Source organism: Dreissena polymorpha, chromosome 10, assembly GCF_020536995.1.
Source record: "Dreissena polymorpha isolate Duluth1 chromosome 10, UMN_Dpol_1.0, whole genome shotgun sequence".
NCBI classification, from domain to species: domain Eukaryota; kingdom Metazoa; phylum Mollusca; class Bivalvia; order Myida; family Dreissenidae; genus Dreissena; species Dreissena polymorpha.
Window position 1 is genome coordinate 36,867,593 of NC_068364.1, and position 22,188 is coordinate 36,889,780.

General features: G+C 35.5%; 2 protein-coding genes across 11 annotated transcripts in view; both read left to right on the forward strand.

The window, feature by feature from the left end:
- Nucleotides 1-22,188, forward strand: part of LOC127847745 (zinc finger protein 596-like) — a 289,933-nt gene that overhangs the window by 130,259 nt on the left and 137,486 nt on the right. For 6 of the 9 annotated variants that reach the window (XM_052379859.1, XM_052379858.1, XM_052379856.1 and 3 more), the window contains 2 exons: nt 413-527; nt 2,354-2,478. In XM_052379859.1, the coding sequence (XP_052235819.1) occupies nt 413-527; nt 2,354-2,478 (240 nt within the window). Of the gene's footprint in view, nt 1-412; nt 528-2,353; nt 2,479-3,880; nt 4,509-22,188 lie in introns of those variants that run through there. The other 3 variants (XM_052379860.1, XM_052379862.1, XM_052379857.1) reach the window with 2 other exon arrangements.
- Nucleotides 18,620-22,188, forward strand: part of LOC127847754 (protein arginine N-methyltransferase 2-like) — a 29,464-nt gene continuing 25,895 nt past the window's right edge. For both annotated transcript variants that reach the window (XM_052379883.1, XM_052379882.1), the window contains exons 1-3: nt 18,620-18,698; nt 19,802-19,966; nt 21,347-21,522. In XM_052379883.1, the coding sequence (XP_052235843.1) occupies nt 18,627-18,698; nt 19,802-19,966; nt 21,347-21,522 (413 nt within the window). In that variant the 5' untranslated portion in view covers nt 18,620-18,626. The remainder of the gene's footprint in view (nt 18,699-19,801; nt 19,967-21,346; nt 21,523-22,188) is intronic.

Sequence of the window (22,188 nt, forward strand, 5' to 3'; positions counted from 1 at the left end):
TAACCTGGTGCAGGCTTCTGTGCATAAATAAAGTAAATCCTGATTATTGAATTCCTTTCAAGGAGAATGTCTGATTGTTGTTTATAGACAGAAAAATAATTCTATATATAAACTATTGTTTCTCTAGATAACGAAAATTCACATTTGTGTTTGATCAATATAAGTGAGCCTTGTTCTGGGAAAAGGGGGTTTAATTCACTGCATAAAGTGTCATCCCACATTAGCCTGTGCAGTCTTTACCTGGATTTTTGTCAAGAAGAGTAATTCTTTAAACAAAAAATACAAGTTTAAATTGTTATCCCTGATTAACCTTTGCAGACTGCACAGGCTAATCTGGAACGACACTACTCCCATGCATTAAACCCCCTTTTCACAGAACGTGGTTCATATTATTCTAAAATTCAACTTCCAGGGTATACAAATGCTGTATCTGCCAATACACGTTTTCTGACCTCTACAATTTCCGGTGTCATCTGAGAATACACGACAAGATTGCCACCTACACCTGTGATATGTGTCCCTTTATGGTAAGGCTATTTAAACACTAAATATGTTCAAAAGGTGTGGATAGACTTTTTAGGCTTTGAATGGATAAAAAATATTAGAGTAATGTTAAATCAATAATGTTAATTTAGTTGTACTTTTTATGCCCCCCTTCGAAGAAGAGAGGGGTATATTGTTTTGCTGGATGTCTGTCGGTAGGCCAGCTCATTTCTGATCAATAACTCGTCAAAAAATTGACCTATTGGCTTGATACTTCACATGTGTATTGGCCTTGAACAGTAGATGACCCCTATCCAAATTGGGGTCACTGGTTCAAAAAGTCAAGGTCACTATCACATTAAGTGTGAAAACCATTACATATCAATAACTCATCAACTAACTGACTAATTCGCTTGATACTTCACATGTGCATTGGGCTTGAACAGTAGATGACCCCTATTGAAATTGGAGTCACTAGGTCAAAGGTCAAATTCACTGTTACAATAAGTGTGAAAATCATTTCCAATCAATAACTTATCAACTAATTGACCGATTGGCTTGATACTTAACATGTGCATTTGCCTTGGACAGTAGATGACCCCTATTGACATTGGGGTGCCTAGGTCAAAGATCAAGGTCACTGTCACAAATTCACCATTACAATAAGTGTGAATCTTTTCTAATAAAAATTATAAATAACTTATTAACAAATTGACCGATTTGCTTGATACTTCACATGTTAAATTTGGGTCACTAGGTCAAAGGTCAAGGTAAGTGTCACAATAAATGTAAAAATCATTTCCAATCAATAACTCGCCCACAAATTGACCGATTAGCTTGATATTTTCCATGTGCATTGGACTTGGAAAGTAGATGAACCCTATTAAATTGGGGTCACTAGTTCAAAGCCCTGTTTGTGGGTCATATGTCTCCGACCGCAGAACTCCTATTTAGATTTCAAATTCTCATGAAAATGCACATTACTTTTATTAGAGTGAGGTGAATTCTCTTTGAAGCAAGCCTGACCTTTTTTTATGTCCTCCACCACTATAATGGGGGACATATTGTTTTTGCCCTGTCTGTTGGTTGGTTTGTGTGTTTGTGTGTTTGTTTGTTTGCTCCAACTTTACCATTTGCCGTAACTTTTGCAGTATTGAAGATAGCAACTTGATATTTGGCATGCATGTGTATCTCATGGAGCTGCACATTTTGAGTGGTGAAAGGTCAAGGTCTTCTTTCAAGGTCAAAGGTCAAAAAAAAAATTAAAAAATAAATTAAAAAATCAAAGCGGCGCAGAAGGGGACATAGTGTTTCTGACAAACACATTTCTTGTTGTTTTTTTAATATTTCATCAATATTATTATATCATAGTTACTAGATAAATATAAGCATAATAAGTGGGGATATGTTGTTGTTTTAGTATGTGGCTACTTTCATTGTGAAATGTTATTGATATCCCCTTGTAAACTCACAATTGGAAATATGCATGTGCCTAAAGTGTTGTCTCAGATTAGCCTGTGCAGTCTACACTGACTAATCAGGGACAATACTTGCCGCCTTAATGGAATTTGACGTTTAAAGGAAGTCTTTTCATGGCAAAAACTGAGTTAAATCGAAAAGTAAAGTGTTGACTTGGACAAGCTTGCGCACAAAGTCTGCACAGGCTTATCAGGGATGCCACTTTTTGCTGTTATGGAGGTTTTTGTTGTAAGGAAGTCTCTTCTAAATGAAATCCAATCTAGGCATAAAGTGTTGTCCCTGTGTGATAAGTCTGCGCAGACTGCACAGGCTAGTCTGGGACAACACTACACACATGGCTTAAGCCCAGTGTTATCAAAAGGGAAGCTAAAATATATCTGCGTTTGTGCAGGTGTTTGGAGAGAGGAAGCAGTATATCAGCCACCTAGAGGACCATGAGCTTGCCAAGGACTCGTACATACCTGGACATACCCTACGTCTCCCATGCTTTGTATGCAAAAAGGATTTCCCTGACAGGTATTGGTAGTAGGAATTCTTTAAACTAAACCCTTTCCCACTCAGGAGCAAAGTGAAAACAGCTAAATGCAACCAGCATAAAACCAGAACAGCCTGCAAGTAGCCTGTTCAGGTTTTATGCTGTTTGCTGCTGAACAGTATCTTAGGGTTAAAAAACCTTTAAAATTTGAATCTATTACCAAAGGTTTTGATTGATGCCCCCCTTTGAAGAAGAGGGGGTATATTGTATTGGTGGATCTCGGTTGGTCGGTAGACCAGTTCGTTTCCGATCAATGACTCTTCAACAAATTGGCCAATTGGCTTGATACTTAAAATGTGCATTGGCCTTGGACAGTTGATGACACCTAGTTATAATACTTTAATATTCTCAACCCATTTACCATAACGATGATTTAAAAGAATTGCTTTATTCTATGTCAACTAAAAACTTGTGTAAGTGGTTAAGTCACACACTAATATGATAAAATTATCTCTATTGGTCAGCACTTTACGCACAGACATTTTGCACCATTTTACCAAAGTGATGCTGTTTTTTTAAACTTAAAACTAATATTTACCATTGCTTCGTTTAGTTTGCTTAGCAACAAGGAGGTTCCCGGATTGGTCCTCACTGTGGAAGCTTTCTTAAGATCTCCCTCGTAGGGTTGCCAAGTACTGGTTCTACCCAGGAAACATATTCGAGAACATCTAAATAACCTGTTGGCTGTCAATTTTAATAATGCTAAAATTAATAGGTTTAAACTAATGTAAAGTGATGATATAATGTTCCATGAAAGATTGTTAAGTCATTCAAGCATAACATATCTGAATATCTGATTGAAAACACTTGTGTGAATGGACTACAACATTGTAAGGCAGTTTTTACTGATCTCAAAGTGTCTTTTAGTATTTTGGTTGGCAGATTGTGCATTCCATCAGAACAATACTGCTGAACAATTAATGTTTGTTTTGTAAACTTGTCGTGCTTTTGGAAAATGGGGCATAATGCGAAATCAAGGAAAACTCGTGTTGGACAAAAACTAACTTTACGGTAAGAAATCTTATGGTTTGGGCTCTATTCTTTATTGCATGGTTTCACTCCGCTATGCGGGAAAGCTTTTGTTAAGTTGGCAGTTACTTTTTGTTAATTATTTGTTGTTATCTCAAATATTAGACTAGTCAATCCACGAAATCAGTGAAAATAAATGTCTCGCATTAAAGATGATTTTGCAGTCAATTTTATGGTTTTGGCCTATGACAAAGAAGAGCCAGAACCATACATTTTTTTATGTAAAACTATTTTATTGTGCACAATTATTGTAGCATTATGGATGCTGCGGCTGACTATGCCTCTGTAATTAATCCACATTAACCACATTTTATACTTGTTTTGTACAATACAATTTACCTTCCTATGCCGCAGGGCTTCGCTGCGCAAACACCAGAACTACTACCACTCAGAGAAATGCTTCAAGTGTGCGCTGTGCGGGAAAGCCTTCGTCGAGCGTGCCAAGATACAGCACCACCAAATAACGCATACAGGCAAGAAAGAGTTCCAGTGTACATACTGCGATAAATCATTCGGGCTGAAGCACAATCTCCTGGCGCATATGAACATTCACACAAAGTACAAGCCTTGGGAATGCAGTATCTGTAGGCGGAAGTTTGGACAGAAAGTTTGCCTGAACCGGCATTTGAAAGTGCACGAGGGGTTCTCGGTGGAATATTTGTAAACCGGTTGAGGAAAAGCGAGTTACATTGATTACTTAATACAGTGTAAATAATTCATAAATGTCATTGGGACATGATCCTTTTAAACGGACCCTGTTTAGATAAAGAAAACTGTCAATAGAAGTTAATTGATTTTGGATTTAAGATTAACGCCTAGACTGGGTTTTTGATTAGAAGGGACTTCCTTTAAACAAATAATACCATTAAAGCGGAGTGTTGTCCCTAGTTAGCCTGTGCAGACTGCAGAGGCTACCCTTGGAAAACACTGACGCAAATGCATGAAGCCCCATTCTCCCAGAATTAGCTTCACATTCATGATTGCTTAAACCAAAGCCTGATTTTTTCCATTGTAATCTTTCGTGATGAAACAGGTTCTGTTCAGATGGACATTGTCCAAAAGCCTTTAACTTTATTAACAATTGATATCACAAATTGCAGATTTTGTTTCTTAGTGCTGATGACGACTGAAAGATTGTAATGTTATGAAATATTTTTCCCATTTGAGATGACATATTATAGAATATACTTTTCTCGATTGATAATTTTTTCCCAAATCCTCAAATGCATACAAATACAGACCTAATTGTCAATCTTGAATGACTTATTTGCCAATTTATAATAACATCATTTAAATATCAAATAGTACAATTGATCATTCATAACTGCCTTTTTGAAATTTCTCAAATACTAAGATATTGCATGCAATATTCCTCATTGATTGGTAGGGGACTTGTTTTCCATGGAGTAATTCAATATAAATTTAATGTTAGCCTGATATTTGTTGTAGGCTTTAAAGCCCATAAACACTCAAAATTAACGAATATTTCGTACAAAATTTTGAAAAATAAAGTTGACGCATAACAATTCTTTCTTATAGCAATAGCCAGAATTTCAACGCCAGATGTGGTCTTATTTTTGTGTGTCACAATATACCGTATTCCATGTGAATTTCTGACTACGAAGTTTTTTGCGAAATATTTGTTGATTTTGAGTATTTATGTTACTTCAAACCATGCAATTGTTCTTGACCTAGCTAAAGATATTTTATCATGACAGTTTCACCTCACCTAAATCTGAATTGATGACGACATGAAAAGAAAGTTTGAAATTGTGTTTATATAATGTAAAAAATCATGTTTATATTATTAACATCAAACAAATTAGGAATTGAAAACAGTTTGGGCAATGCATGTATTTGGGATATGGCTGATTTGAAGCCATTATACTGTTGTTTGTTGTTTTGTTAAAAGACTGTTGACAGAACTGCTCAAACAAATGTATGTATTTTCTGTTCTGTAGTAATTATTATTTATGTTATATTCCTCTCTTGATGTTTCTGAAGTTTGATTTGACGTAACTTTTTCAGAGCTTTATTTCAAATATAATTTAAGATTTATACATTGGTGTATAGATATCAAAGTCAAAGTCAGCGTATGATGTGAGCATATCAAGTGATGTAAACAAGAGACTCGATATAAGAGCCATCTGTTGTCTCTCAAATGATCAGATTCTTGTCGCAGATTTTGATAATAAAAGAGTTAAGCTACTTGATCATCAATATCAGGTGGTTGGACATTGTGATTTAAATGCGTATCCTAGAGACATGTGTCCAATCAGTAACGCTTTTACACGTTGTCAACCAGTATAAGGCATTGTCAGTCGCTATAACACGTTGTCAATCAGTATAAGGCGTTGTCAGTCGCTATAACACGTTGTCAACCAGTTTAAGGCGCTGTCAGTCGCTATAACACGTTGTCAACCAGTATAAGGCGTTGTCAGTCGCTATAAAACGTTGTCAACCAGTATAAGGCGTTGTCAGTCGCTATAACACGTTGTCAACCAGTATAAGGCGCTGTCAGTCTTTATAACACGATGTCAACCAGTATAAGGCGCTGTCAGTCGCTATAACACGTTGTCAACCAGTATAAGGCGCTGTCAGTCGCTATAACACGTTGTCGATCAGTATAAGGCGTTGTCAGTCGCTATAACACGTTGTCAACCAGTATAAGGCGTTGTCAGTCGCTATAACACGTCGTAAACCAGTATAAGGCGCTGTCAGTCTTTATAACACGTTGTCAACCAGTATAAGGCGTTGTCAGTCGCTATAACACGTTGTCGATCAGTATAAGGCGTTGTCAGTCGCTATAACACGTTGTCAACCAGTATAAGGCGTTGTCAGTCGCTATAACACGTTGTCAACCAGTATAAGGCGTTGTCAGTCTTTATAACACGTTGTCAACCAGTATAAGGCGCTGTCAGTTGCTATAACACGTTGTCAACCAGTATAAGGCGCTGTGAGTCGCTATAACACGTTGTCAACCAGTATAAGGCGCTGTCAGTCTTTATAACACGTTGTCAACCATTATAAGGCGTTGTCAGTCGCTGTAACACATTGTCAACCAGTATAAGGCGCTGTCAGTCGCTATAACACGTTGTCGATCAGTATAAGGCGTTGTCAGTCGCTATAACACGTTGTCAACCAGTATAAGGCGTTGTCAGTCGCTATAACACGTTGTCAACCAGTATAAGGCGTTGTCAGTCTTTATAACACGTTGTCAACCAGTATAAGGCGCTGTCAGTCGCTATAACACGTTGTCAACCAGTATAAGGCGCTGTCAGTCGCTATAACACGTTGTCAACCATTATAAGGCGCTGTCAGTCTTAATAACACGTTGTCAACCATTATAAGGCGTTGTCAGTCGCTATAACACGTTGTCAACCAGTATAAGGCGCTGTCAGTCGCTATAACACGTTGTCAACCAGTATAAGGCGCTCTCAGTCGCTATAACACGTTGTTAACCAGTATAAGGCGCTGTCAGTCTTTATAACACGTTGTCAACCAGTATAAGGCGTTGTCAACCAGTATAAGGCGCTGTCAGTCGCTATAACACGTTGTCAACCAGTATAAGGCGTTGTCAGTCGCTATAACACGTTGTAAACAAGTATAAGGCGCTGTCAGTCTTTATATCACGATGTCAGCCATTATTATGCGTTGTCAGTCGCTATAAAACGTGGTCAGTCATTACAAGGCATTGTCAGTTGCTATAATACGTGGTCAGCCATTATTAGACATTGTCAGTAGCTATAAAATGTTGTCAGTCATTATTCGGCGCTGTCAGTCTTTATAACACGTTGTCAACCATTATAAGGCGTTGTCAGTCGCTATAACACGTTGTCAACCAGTATAAGGCGCTGTCAGTCGCTATAACACGTTGTCAACCAGTATAACGCGCTGTCAGTCGCTATAACACGATGTCAACCAGTATAAGGGCTCTCAGTCTTTATAACATGTTGTCAACCAGTATAAGGCGCTGTCAGTCGCTATAACACGTTGTCAACCAGTATAAGGCACTGTTAGTCGCTATAACACGTTGTCAACCAGTATAAGGCGCTGTCAGTCTTTATAACACGTTGTCAACCAGTATAATGCGTTGTCAGTCGCTATAACACGTTGTCAACCAGTATAAGGCGCTGTCAGTCTTTATAACACGTTGTCAACCAGTATAAGGCGTTTTCAGTTGCTATAACAGGTTGTCAACCATTATAAGGCGTTGTCAGTCGCTATTACACGTTGTCAACCAGTATAAGGCGTTGTCAGTCGCTATAACACGTTGTCGACCAGTATAAGGCGTTGTCAGTCGCTATAACACGCTGTCAACCAGTATAAGGCGCTGTCAGTCTTGATAACACGTTGTCAACCAGTATAAGGCGCTGTCAGTCTTCATAACATGTTGTCAACCAGATCGGAATGGCGCATTTCCGGCAATAGAAGCCCAGCTCGTCGCCTGAACGGGAACAAAAGCTTGATGTGTACACGTTTCTGATCAACAAATGAGTTTGTCCATTCGTTGTTGGGATGAAATGTTGCCTTGATATTGTGCTTATATGAGACGCGTTCTGAGAAAACGGGGCTTAATGTATGTGCGTAAATTGTCATCCCAGATTAGCCTGTGCAGTTTGCACAGGCTTATCATGGACAGCACTTTCCGCTTTTATGTTATTTTTCGTTAAAAAGAAGCCTCAAATTAGCAAAAATCCAATTTAGGCGGAAAGTGTCGTCCCTGATTAGCCTCTGCGGACTGCATAGGCTAATCTGGGACGACACTTTACGCACATGCATTATGCCCAGTTTTCTCAGAACACGACTCATATTTATATATGGTCTCATACGCGTACGTTATTGTACTTGGGAATGATAATGCAGAAATTGTATTCTAAGCATGTCGTTACTAGTATACGAGGTAGCGAGACAAAGCCTCGTAAGCAGTCAGATTGCATTGTTGGAAAACCAGATATAAAACTGAACTGCCAACGCCCTGAAGCAAAGACGCTTGTGGAAGAGGGGTATTTCTAAACAGACAACGGCCGCTCTAGTTAAATCAGACAATTACAATTTGAAAAACAACACCACCATTAATGCAAGATATTAAATGTATTGTTTTATGATGAAATATACAAGTTAGTTGTATTAAAAGCAAGATAACGTTTCGGAAATAATTAAACTGATATACACTTGATATATTAAATCCAGACCAAGACTACTCTTGAAATCAATGAATGAAAACAAAAAAATAAACAAAAATGATCTATTTTTTATTTAAAAAAACGGTTACTGACCAATTATATGCAACCCATCTTGCTTCCAGTTGTTTATAAAAATATATATATATCATATTCGATATTTTACATGACTGGTGAGTCCTCTAAGCCGAAATGATCCGTAAAACAAAATAGTGTATTTGTGTCGTATGAACGTATCTGCACTAAAACTCAATTAAGACTCACATCGTACATCGAATTATTTCTTATGGCAATCCAAACGACAGCTGCCTGCGAATGCTATTGTATTTTCTGAGAAAGGTGATTGTGTTGAATGAAATGGCACTGAGGAAGAATATAAGGAAGAATGTTTACAGTATTTATAGAATAAGATCCATATTTATGGAAAAAAAACTCAAGGGATGCATTTTAAGTCGTATGGCTCGCATATTCTTGAAAGCAACTACGAACACTCTTTACTGCTGAGTGCTTCTAATTTAATATCAAGACATAGTAAAACATCTTTCGAAAACGCACGCGCGCGCACGCACGCACACACACACACACACACACAATTGAGTTAAGATCCATTTTGAGCTATGAATGAATGCTATTTGTCAAGAATTCACAAGTGCGCTGTGAAAATATTCATATAAACATGTTTATTTAAACTTGAAGTGTGACCTTTACATTTGAGGTTTGGAGACGGACGATACACGCGAAGCGCCGTTTTCTGATGGTGGTCATTTAAAGGGACCGTCAACCGCGATTGACGAAAAAAGAAAAGTTCTAAAATACCGTATGTTTTTACAACTAAAACCGTATTTTTTACAATTATTAGTTTATATAAATTAAAATATCACGACTGGTATGTAACGAGAATCCTCTGCGAATGCCTTATTAAATAACTAAGGACAGAATAATTGAATTGTTTTTAAGAAAGATTAGCGTATTATTTCGACACTCGACATGGTTATACTGAAAATATGAAAATTAATACACACATCAGTGTATTAATATTACAGACACTCACTTGTTGTTATCAATATTGCCTTGAGCTAAGCGAATAGACTTTTCAAACACACAAGTGCGAACGAACTTACACTTTTATTTAAGGGCTAACTGTATCCGATAATTAATACCAAAATCTTGATCCGAGAAACTAAATGACTGATGGACTGAGTGAGTGACTGTGTGATGGAGTGACTGACTGAGTAAGTTACTGACTGTAAGTGAGTTATTGAGTGAGTGACTAAATGAGTGATTAGTATGCATCTATTTAAAATGTATTCTTTTCTATTAAGGCATTATTCCCGCGAATATATCTATTCATACGACACACGAACACCATGTTAGTGTTCATGTGTCGTATGAATAGATATCGTTGCGGGAAATTAAAATGGAATTAAATATGCACAACAATAATAAAAATGAGCATTTTGGTATCTACAGACATCTATTTTACCATACCTGGCGGAGAAATTTCGGCAATTGCCACAAGGAACACTGATTTTTAATTGATTAAGTTTATTTTACGAAATAGTGTACGAAATTTTCGTTGATTTTGAGTAGTAATGTTACTTTAAAAGGTTGCTGCATTTTTATCGAACGGCACCATTTAACATCAATAATTCTTTAACGGTTCAATATATCGGAAAAGTAGCATCGGAATCGGGTTCAGGTAGACAAAATCACATCGATTGGACTATCTAATTGTTTTATTTCACTGGATTTTAAGGTATACTGGATTTTGAGCTTCTGTTAAAAGTGTGCTGCATTCTTATCGAATTTTACCATTTAAACTCAATAATTATTTTTCGGATCATGATATCGGAAAATTAACAACCAGTTCGGATTCAGCGAGTCAAATTCATATAGATTTCTATTTCTATTTCTTATTGTTTGATTTCGATGGAGCGAACTAAAGAGCGAGCGAGCGTATTTCATTTGTGCACGTAAATGGGACGGTCTATGAAAAGGGTGCTTAATGCAAAATATGTTTTGATTATAACTTTTTTCTTATTTTCTTTTTTTTCAAACTTTTAAACAACACTATAAACTGTTTATGTTTTATTAAAAAACAAAAAAAAAATAGTTTTTTGTATTATATGATACATATGTATTTTTTTATTTATTTTTTAAAAATGGATAACGTTTAAACGGCTTTAGATATTTTAAAAATTCCAACGAATTCGTGATCAGCGTGGTCATAGGCATATAGATTTAAACATCTGTTTGTTTAATTTTAAAGTATTTTTTTTTAACTTTCAAACAAGGTTATGGTTCAAATGTTACGGACATAACATTCCGCATATATCGCTTCAATATCATGTTCTTAATTCTATCAAATAGTTTTGCATTATAAAAAAACGTAAACATTATAGTAAAGAAACTAAATTACTCGCGTTATGCCAAAAATGAGTCGGGGATTGAACCCAGGTGAGCCTTGGTGAGAAGCGTGTTTACCAACCACTGCGCTGAAAGGACATGCACATGCGTAGCCCTTTTCTCCCATAGCGAGGCTCATTTTGTCTTTCAAATGAATTGTGCTTATGCAGTACTTACTGGTAAGCATTTCGTGACAGCTGAGATATAGATATAATAGAGTCGCATGAAAGAAAAACATGGCTTAATGCATGAGCGGTTTGCACAGGATAATCTGGGACGACGCTTAACGCACATGCATAAAGACCGGTTTTCCCCATTATGCGACTCATATCTAATGCAGGTGTTTCGAGTTTTAAATAACTCGGAAAATGAAATAGGTTTGCCGATTGGTTTCCATGGATGAATCTTGGCCCGATGTTCTACAACGTGGTCGTTTGTTACGAATCCCTGACGACATTATCAATGTGTTCTTTAAAACAGCAACCGGCATTGATTGCTATTAACATCGTTGATAATACACTGACCGATACACTGGACGAACATTTTCGGTAGAAAACCTACTTTGGGTCCAACTGCAAAAAAGTGACCGGCCAGGCAGCCTTAAACTGTATGCGGAGCTCAGCCTTAATAGTGACCAGTCAGGCAGCCTCAATCTGTATGCGGAGCTCAGCCTTCGGCTTCGGTCAATATACAATTTGGGGCTGCTTGGCTGGTCAAGATTATAGTTCCCGATTCCCTACAGGGTCTAATAATTGAACGGCCAACGTGTAAGGCATTTTTCCCGTCATGTCTTTACATCAGAGTGTGCAAGGCTAGTACTTGTATCAGCTAAAAGATGAATGTCTTATTCCGAACGTTGTAAATGTGTCGTGCAACTTTGAAGAAAATTACCATAATGCTAGAGCCCTCGTGGTTTCGGCAGTGACATTTCGACAAAAACACACACACAATACTTCAATAAACGCGCCCAAACGTTATCTTTCAACGAAGCCCCCAATGACAGCACAAATGTTGCAGAACAAGCATACAGTAAAAAAAAACTCAAAAGGAAAGGGACGATCGCGAAATGGCTTATCGTACAAGAGAAAGAGACCTCTCGATAAATAGGCACTACTTTTCACAATCACCACGTGCTGAAGGAGATATATGTACATGTATGTATATATGTCTGTGTGGTTTACCAAAATTTACATACAAAACACCTTTTTTTCTGAAACTTTGATTTTGGATGCACAATACCAAACATGTAGATGTATTGCTATCTGTAAGATTTATTTTCTTGGTTTTCCTCTGATGTATTTTCAAGTGTACGTCACTTCTGTCTAGTATAAGTAGAAATATTTTTAATTTCGATAAACAAGATCATAAATTAATTGTAGCAAATAAAAAATGAGACATAACATGCATGTTTGTTTGTTTAATAAACACAATATTACATCTTATTTAAACGTACTGATTAAAGTGCATTATAAAGTCAAGTTAAATGCACGCACTTGTCGCATGTAATGAACTTAAAACTGATAGCTGATAGCATGACTGTAAGCACATGACCATTGAAATATGTCACGGCCATGATTTTTATACCATGCAAGTTGTCTTAAAGCAATCAGAGCAGCATCGTACAAACGTTTTTTTTACAATTCGCACTCTTATAACACTACAGTTGTTTCGCTTTTTATGTGATTGTACTTATTGTTTAACGTTATATATGAATGCATGTGAATACATTTCAACATAATCGTTTATAACGACAATTATCACGATCAAATACAAATACATATCTGCAAACACCTGTTAACACATCAGAGAATATAGATTTAATGTTGGTATAAATTGCTGGTGCGCATCAGTCACTACGAATATTTCGTATGTGTTTTGTATTTATGGGTAATCGCGAACCTTACACATTGCAATCATAATGGATTGAGCGCAAAGTATTGCATTTTAGTCAATAAAACCTTGATTTTTAACAACAACGTACGCGCCCCAAATTTCAATCCTGCATGTGAAACCTTATCATAGCTTGGAAAATCAAGATTAGTCCCAACCATTAACCGTATAAAGTTTAGTTGTTTTTATTGGATGAATCATGTGTTGCAAGTATGCTCTTCGCTAGTGGAATGATTTTTTTCAGTTTACGTGAAGGTTGTAGAAACATGAAGATACTATTGACTGTATTGTACTCCAGATGAATAACCCGGCAAGCGCATTGGTTATCGCTGACATAAATTCACTTCAATAACATCCTTATGTTGAAGGTTCTGTGCTTGTATGATTAACTATAGATAGGTTCCATTTACATTTCCGTTTATTAATGTCCGCTCTAATTAACTGAATGATACGAAAACACGATATTGCAATAGCCTGAGAGAGACAAGTGATAATGCAGTGCACTTTTTTAATGATTGAAGATAATGTTTAGGTCATTACCTCTGCTTAAAGACCCTTTCTTTATTAAACTTAATTTCGTGGGTTTTACGGGTAGTTTTATTATTAAAAATACATTTTGATTAACACACGTATTAATCTATTTATATTGATTGCATTTTACAACAGTATTAATAACTACATTTAAAGCTGTTAATCATATCAATACAAATTTAATTAAGTGTAAACAAAAAGTTGCATTATTTATTTCGATCGATATAATAATATCCATCTTGTATTGCAGAACGTTATATTGATTAAGTGTCCAAATACAAGTGTCACCCCTTTGGTATGTTGTTAAAATGCTTAATTGTGAAGAGGTAATTACATTTTATTCATAAGATGATTAAGTTATTGTCAAGACTCTCTGATTGGAAGTGCATTCATCTTAATTTTAAAAATCACGAACTGCATACTTTAATATCATATGCAAAGTCTGCATTGATGTAGGTCATGGGCATCTGCTCCACAAAGGCTTGATAGACACTTACTCAATATCACCTAAACAGATTAGGTTAGTAAAAACAAAATCTAATCTCGCTTGCGTATGACTGCCGAAAAGCATGTGATTTTGTGTCACAAGCTCACAACATTCAAAATGACAGAAACATAGATTATTCAAAGTAGTAGTAGTAGAATCATTATTATTATTATTATTATTATTATTATAATTATTATCATTATTATTATAATTATTATTATTATTATTATTATTATTATTATTAGTAGTAGTAGTAGTAGTAGTAGTAGTAGTAGTAGTAGTAGTAGTAGTAGTAGTTGTAGTAGTAGTAGTAGTAGTAGAAGTAGTAGTAGTAGTAGTAGTAGTAGTAGTAGTAGTAGTAGTAGTAGTAGCAGCAGTAGGAGTAGTAGTAGTATTCGGAGACGAATCAACATCCGAAACATTAGAGAGTTAATATCTTTACAACAAACGAACGTATTCGGCTGTCAATTTCTAATTATATAAGTTCGCAGAGTAAAGGCTCGGTCATTTGTTTTTTTGCAAAACCAACTTATCTGCGGGTAAAAAGCTGACAGTTAATATCCTTTCAAAATCACCCTATTAATCGTTATTATTGACTTAAACTACTTATTGGTTCTTTTGTTCGTTCGGTATAAATTGGTTTTTCCAACCAAACACCAATTCCAAATTGGTTATTGAGAACCATAGGACACATATAAACAAAATATGTACACAGGACTTTCTAAGGAACATCATAATTAAGCTTTTGTTTATACAGTTCCTAACCAAAACGTCCGCGCTTTCAAACAATATATTTACAATCAACAACAATTCTACCCCATTCTCTAGGGACGCTAGGAAAATAATGGTTGTTATGGGCTTGTATAAAAATGGGGAAATTGTCAGGGGAAATACTTCTAAAATGCTCTTTAACAAGTCTGGTTACATGGGGCTATAGGATACGCATTATCTGTTAAATATTAAAATACCAATCATGTACATGTATTGCTGTTCGTAAAATTGATTTTCTTCGTGTTCACGTTCACTTCTTCTTCAGTCTGGTATTAGCATAAATATAATTTATTTCGATAAACTAGTACATACATTAATGGTACACAGATAAAAATGAGATATAACCAAGTATTGATGATTGCACGCAGTTTTTGAATGTTATGCGACCTCGAACTGATAGCCTGACTTTAACCACATGACCATGCACTAAAGTACGTCACGGCCTAATAGTGTATGCAATGCAAGATGTCTTAAAGCAACCAGAGCAGCGTTGGATATACGATGTTATTGGCAAATTATCCGAATTTAAGTATAATGCAGACCGGTGGTAGATCCGACGGCATTCATCCTTGTCATATTATTAAGGGCCGTTTTGAAAAATGAAAAGGGGCATTGCTCTGGGAAAACAGAGTTTAATGCATGTTTGTAAAGTGTCATTCCAGATTAGCCCGGGCAGTCCACACAGTCTAATCAGGGAGGACGCGTTCCACTATTATGGAATTTCTAGGTTAAAGAAAGTCATTAAAAAAGAATTCTATGTGGAAAATGTAGTCCCTGGTTACTAGTAGCCTGTGAGGATATACTATATTTATATATGACTATATATATAAAAGCCTAGTGGATTATCAAATCTCTGTTTGTTGAACATTAACCTCGGTTATCACGATCTAATTTTAATGATAAATAGTTATCATAATTAGCACAACTGGGTTGCTATTTTATAAAACTGAAGTCATGTTAGGCCTAGAAACAGGGATTGGAGCGCCATCCCTTACAAAACGAGTGGGTATACCGTCTAAACCAGTGGCCTTTTTTGCAAAAAGGTTATTCAGATATTTTGAGAACTTGTTTTCTCAGAAATAATATTAAAAGAAAAACTATCTGGTAGAATACCTTTAGATGCATAAAACATAATGTTTTTGCGACAACGTTGACAATTATCCGTGAACATTCTCCTATGATTTTCATTGACCCCTGCAGTGTGGTTACCTCGGTGCTTTTATTTGTGGTTGAAATTATCGTTGCGTGGACAATTCGTAATTGACCAATAACGAAGAAATCCGTAATGATGATCCTTTTTTGTCATTCTGATGAAACGGAATTTAAAAAGTTTGTTTATATATAACTCACTTGTTTCTCACAAAAAAGGAAAGTTCCACATATATAGATTCAAAAAGCAACCAAACACAACAAATAACATAAATCTAGATTAGAAAGCAACTAAACACAATACATACGGAAACTCGCAATAACTTAAAAGTTGGGATGAAAAAGAATAGCACTGTACATTCACTCAATTTGTTTATTTCGTCTTTATTGGCGTTATCAAAATAACAAATCTTCTTTTTATTTTATGCTTACAAATGATTAGTTTTGTTTTTTTGCCATTCCGGACAATCTAATTCCCTTTTGGGAGCTCCAAATGTCATTACATGTATGTTCAAGGGAAGCTTATCTGTATTTTGTTTAAAAAAAACATTGCTGAGTTATCGCCCTTGGTAAAATTGGGGGTCACAATTGGGAAACCAACCATGTCCAAAAAATAGTTCCGGTAAAACAAAAAAAAATATCGTTAATTTTCACTGTTAATTTTCGCTATTGAAACAGTGAATAATCCGTTTTAATTCACTGATATTTCTCTATTAATCACCGGAAAGTTAAGAAATAATATTTTTCTATCATGGTTTGCTGTCGAATAACCCACAGTAAGGAGTATTGATGCGTAGGAATTAAATCACGAGTGCGAAGCACGAGTGATTTGATAACACGCATCTATACAACTTACTGTGGGTTATTCGACAACAAACCATCATATAAAAATATTATTTCGATTCTAATACAATTCTGTTTGATTTGGTTCAATCTTTAGGACGTGAACTCATTGAAAACAACAATCGTAGAAACTTAATGACGTCACGTTTATTGATGATACTGAAAAGCTGACATGCTATAAATGTTTCTGAATTACGTTTCCTAACAAACCACATTCTTTGTAGGCGTGGTTATGCCACTAATCACCAAATATACAATTTGTTGTTTCATTATATTTATATACATGCTACAATTTTAACATTTCTTTTAGAGCGGTTTTTTGCACGTACATTTTACTGCAATATTTTCTTTATTCATTCGGAACTATTTTTGAAACATTAAGCTCCGCCCATAAGTTATTGCAGAATAACCAACACTTGATTTCCTTCTTTGTCTATAGAAAACAAGTCGCGTGCCGTGTTAGAATATAAAATAAAGATCAATATAAATATTAATGTTTAAACTTGGTGATTATGATAATGATGATGTTCTAATTTCGCTGCGATTGCTGTAACATTAGTTATTTGTTGGTGATGTTATTGGCGGTCCTTATGATAGGGGGTATTGATTGTATTATGATGATGATAATCGTGATGACACGATGCTGCTGCTGACGATGGTGATAATAATGATGATAATGATGATAATGATGGTGGTGGTTGTGAAGTCAAAATAATATTTCAGAGTCGGGATATTTAAGGTAGTTCTGGTAATTCGTTTCTGTTTGTACAGATGCATATAAAAATGTATTTTGCACTTATTGTTTAATTTTTATTTATACAGATTGCATATCAACCATGCGATTCAACTCCGACTAAAGAGCACATGAGTTCGAGCGAAGCGCAACAGTTTTACACTGTCAATTAAACACACTTTACCACAAATCCAATGATTAGCATGTTGAACAATTCAAATAAATTTCAAAAATTAAGACCATGTTTCCGTTTTTTATTATATTTCTCCTCAACACATTCATACTGATTTTAATAGTATCACATGGACGCCTTTTTATATATTTCCAACTCTCCAATGACTTAAGTGAAGCTTGCGTGCGTCTGACGCACGATTCACGCACTTCGAACGCATCAAACGCAGACTCATTTGATTGGTTTTAAAATTAGACAAACGTGCATCAACCTTACGGTGACCGCGCGTGGGACTCAAAGGGCCATTGCGTACTGCTCAATTGTTCATCAAGTGCGTGCGTTAACCTTGCATACATTTTCATTAAATGGGTTAGTTTTGCGGACATTTTCATCAAATTCATGCATAAGTCTTGCACACGTTTTCATCAAATGCCTGCGTTAGTCTTGCATACATTTTCATCAAATGCATGCGTAAGTCTTGCACACATTTTCAGAAAATGCATGCATTAGTCTTGCACACATTTTATCAATGCATGAATTATTCTAACTCACATTTTATCAATGCATGCATAAGTCTTGCACACATTTTTATCAAATGCATGAATAATTGTAACTCACATTTTATCAAATGCATGCTTTAGTCTTGCACACATATTCATCAAGTGCATGTCATACTTTTGCACAAATGTTTATCAAATACACGCGTTAGTCTTGCACACATTTTCATCTGGTACATGCGTTAGTCTTGCACACATATTCATCAAATACATGCGTTAGTCTTGCACACATATTCATCAAATGCCTGCATTGGTCTAATCAACATTTTATCAAATGCATGCGTTAGTCTTGCACAAATTTTTATCAAATGCATGCTTTAGTCATGCTCACATTTTGATCAAATGCATGTCAGTCCTGTACACATATTCATCAGATGCATGTATTTGTCTTGTACACCATGTTATGAAATGCATGCGTTAGTTTTGCACACATTTTCATCAAATGCATGCGTAAGTTGTTGTACACATTTTAATTTTAATGCATGCTTTTGTCTTACGATCTTAAATTCGTGCTTCTATTAGACAATCTGTATCTGACACTGTGGGACGAGACTATGGAATATTTACATTATGGATCTTCTGAATTCACCAATAGTTCAAGCTTTCAAAATAAGGAATTTGTGTTTTTCTGTAAATAAAACATAGCGTCTTGTTTAACATTATAATCGTCAAGACTGCACCATGAAAATAAACTATTTTTGTTGATGTATTCTTTACCCATTCGTTAATATTACAATCTTACAATAATATTTCATTAAAAAAACATTTGTGAGACAACCAAGTATCATAAACAGACTGTTCTTATACTTAATCCTTCATAGGCTGATCAGTGACAACACTTTCTGCTTTTATGGTATTTTTCGTTTACAAGAAGTCTCTTCGTAACGAAAATACAGTCTAGGTAGAAGGCGTCGTCCTTGATTATCATATGCGTACTTTACTGGCTTATCTGGGGGGATACTTTCTGTCTGACTTGGATTTCATTTAACAACAGATGAAAAATCGGAAAGTGTCATTCCTGATTAGCCTGTGCGCATTGCATATGAATAAAGCCCTGTTTTTTAACAGCAAGGCTCGTATCAATCTAAACCTTTATAGCATGTTCGTGCCGAACAGTGTTTAGTTTAGCATCTTCAGATGAAATGAAAATTAAAAATCCAGTAAAAAATATCTCTCTTAGAACTGGAGTGATGACCAATAATTTATATTTAAGAGCTTTTTTAAAGAAATGTCCGCCTCAAAACAGTTGCCATGCAATTTTATAAAAATTCATATTCAAACGAAAGTTGAATCATTATTATTTGTTAGACATTATTTGTTCTTGATTTCGTGTTTGTCTGATTTTCGAATATAAGACAAACACATAAAAAATGACTGGAGCAATTTTCGCATCTCTTTTTTCCAAAATAAGGGATCAATGAATTAACGTGTCCATGAACAACTCTTTTTTTTAAACCACGAAGTTTTATGCGTACAAATGGATATGATTTTACAGTGTAGTCACATCTTATTTTGGTTTCACATAAACCACCTCTTTACCAATGTACTTTCAGGTTTATGCAGTTGAAGCCAGTGATATTGCAGAGTACACTCAAAAAGCTGTTGAAAAGAATGGCATGGCAAGCAAGATTACAGTGTTGAACGATTTTGCTGAAAATGCAAAAATTGAAGATGATGTGGATCTTATTATATCTGAATGGATGGGTACCATGCTATTGGTATGGAACTGTTTTCCCTTTACTCTCTTATATATTGTGTGGTGAATGATTTTTTTTCAAAATATGTGAAGGCAAAGGAATTACTTTTTATGGTTTCTTGGTCTTCCAGGAAAAGAAGGATTCTTGCAATGCTTCATGTAAATGAGCCTCGCTGTAGGAAAAAGAGGCTTAATGCATGTGTGATTGGTGCCATCCCAGATTAGCCTGAGCAGTAAGCACAGGCTAATAAAGGACGATACTTATGGCCGAGACTATATTTTAGTTTAGAGGAGAATTCTTGGTATGATACTTTTTTCCCAATATATTATATATTTAGGGTGTTGATTGGATTACTTAAAAAATATGTGAAAGCACAGTAGCTCACTTTCAATTGTGTCTTCGTGATTCAGGAAAAGAAAGTTTTGTTGATAGAGTTAATGCTTACTGTAAATTCTTTTAATGTGCGCTCTGGGAAAACTGGGCTATATTATTTTGCGTTAAGTGTCATTTCTGATTAAATTTGTTCAATAAGAAGATACTTTTTTTACATGAAAAATACCATTGAAGCAGTAAGTGTAGTACTTGATTGGACCATGTAGAAAATATAAAGCTCAGATTTTCCATTGCAAGGCTTAAAAATAATGCCTGTGTTTATGCAGGTTTTTTTTTCTCCACTTTTTGGGAAGATAGCCCATGGCTTTGGAATTGGGAATTTTATCGGCGTTTCCAAGAAATTGGGAAAATAAATTCAGGATTGAAATTTTTTCGCACGAAGTCTACTGAATTGGGTTAAACTAGTTTGATATGAGTCTTATGAGTTGTTTTTTTTGGAAATTGGGAATATTTTACCAAATTTTGGGCAAAAAAGTATACTTTTTGCCATTGGGAACATAGCCGTTATTCGACTATAAAATCGAGCCAAAAAACCCCTGTTATGTTTCATGAAATATGCAAATGATTAAATCTATACAACATCACAAAAACATTATGTTTTAGTTCTTATGAATATATCTTTACTTTTTAAGTACGTTCTATGGGGAATAACTTACTTGATATCTTTAAAAAGATTTAAAGATAATTTGTTGATTGGGGATCAAAACTGGCCATGTATTTACAAACCAATTCTTAGATTTAAGTCTAAAAATACAGAATATTTTAAAAACTTCAATGAACCTGACAAAGATTAAAATATCATTTAACACATTTAATTATATAATTCTTCATTAAAAACAATATTTAATTGTAATAAGCTCTTTTTTAGCCTGCACAATGCTAAGACTATTCAGTATTCATATGTCTAAGAATGAATGATTAAAGTGGGCAAGAATTAGAACATGATCCCAGGCGATTTCCAGTTGCAAGGCAAACATATATCACACTTTATATTGTATTTGATTTCAGTTTGAAATGATGATAGAATCAGTCTTATCCATGCGAGACCGCTTCATGAAACCTGAGTTGACAATATGGCCGTCGTCTGCTAGCCTCTTTCTGGTGCCCTGCACGGCGCAAGCTCACTTCAACAGGAAGTTGGAATTCTGGGACTGTCAGTATGGTCTGGATTTTTCCAGTTTTAAGTAAGAGCATTTCTTGAATGTGTACCATTATGCATTCAGAAAATGTTGTATTCATATGTTGGATATAAAAACACAATTTAGGTGCAATTAATAACATATAGGTAGAACTCTGTATTATTTATAGCCTAAAGCTAAATTGATTTTAAGTTTGCATCCTTATTTAAGCTGGTGCACACATGAATGATAGCTCTGACTGGAGACTCTTAAACCCTTGATTTTTTTGATACTTTTTTATCAGGTTGTCATGGTTTCCCCCAAAAATAAATCATCTTTGTCACATCAAACCAGTTCAAAATCATAGTGTTTTCATGACCCTCAAGTTTTCAAGTTGAGTCTCTTGTGCATATGATTGACACTGAGGTACAGACCTGAAGAGAAGACCCGAGAAAGTGTGTTTATTTCTATAATGCGGCTAGCGTAGCTCCAGACCTTGATATTGCACATTTTAGCAGTTTGGTCAGGAGCTGAACTGTCCGCTTATGGGACCACCTTTTGAATTTATAGAAGACAGGATATCCCCTGACCATACTGCGAAAATGTGCAGGATGCCTATGTAGCTGTTCTGGCCACATATTGCATGAATTCCATTTTCACTGGTCATTTGGCATAAGACCTATTTTTGCATGACGTGGGTCATATTGTCCATATCCAATATATATTTCATCC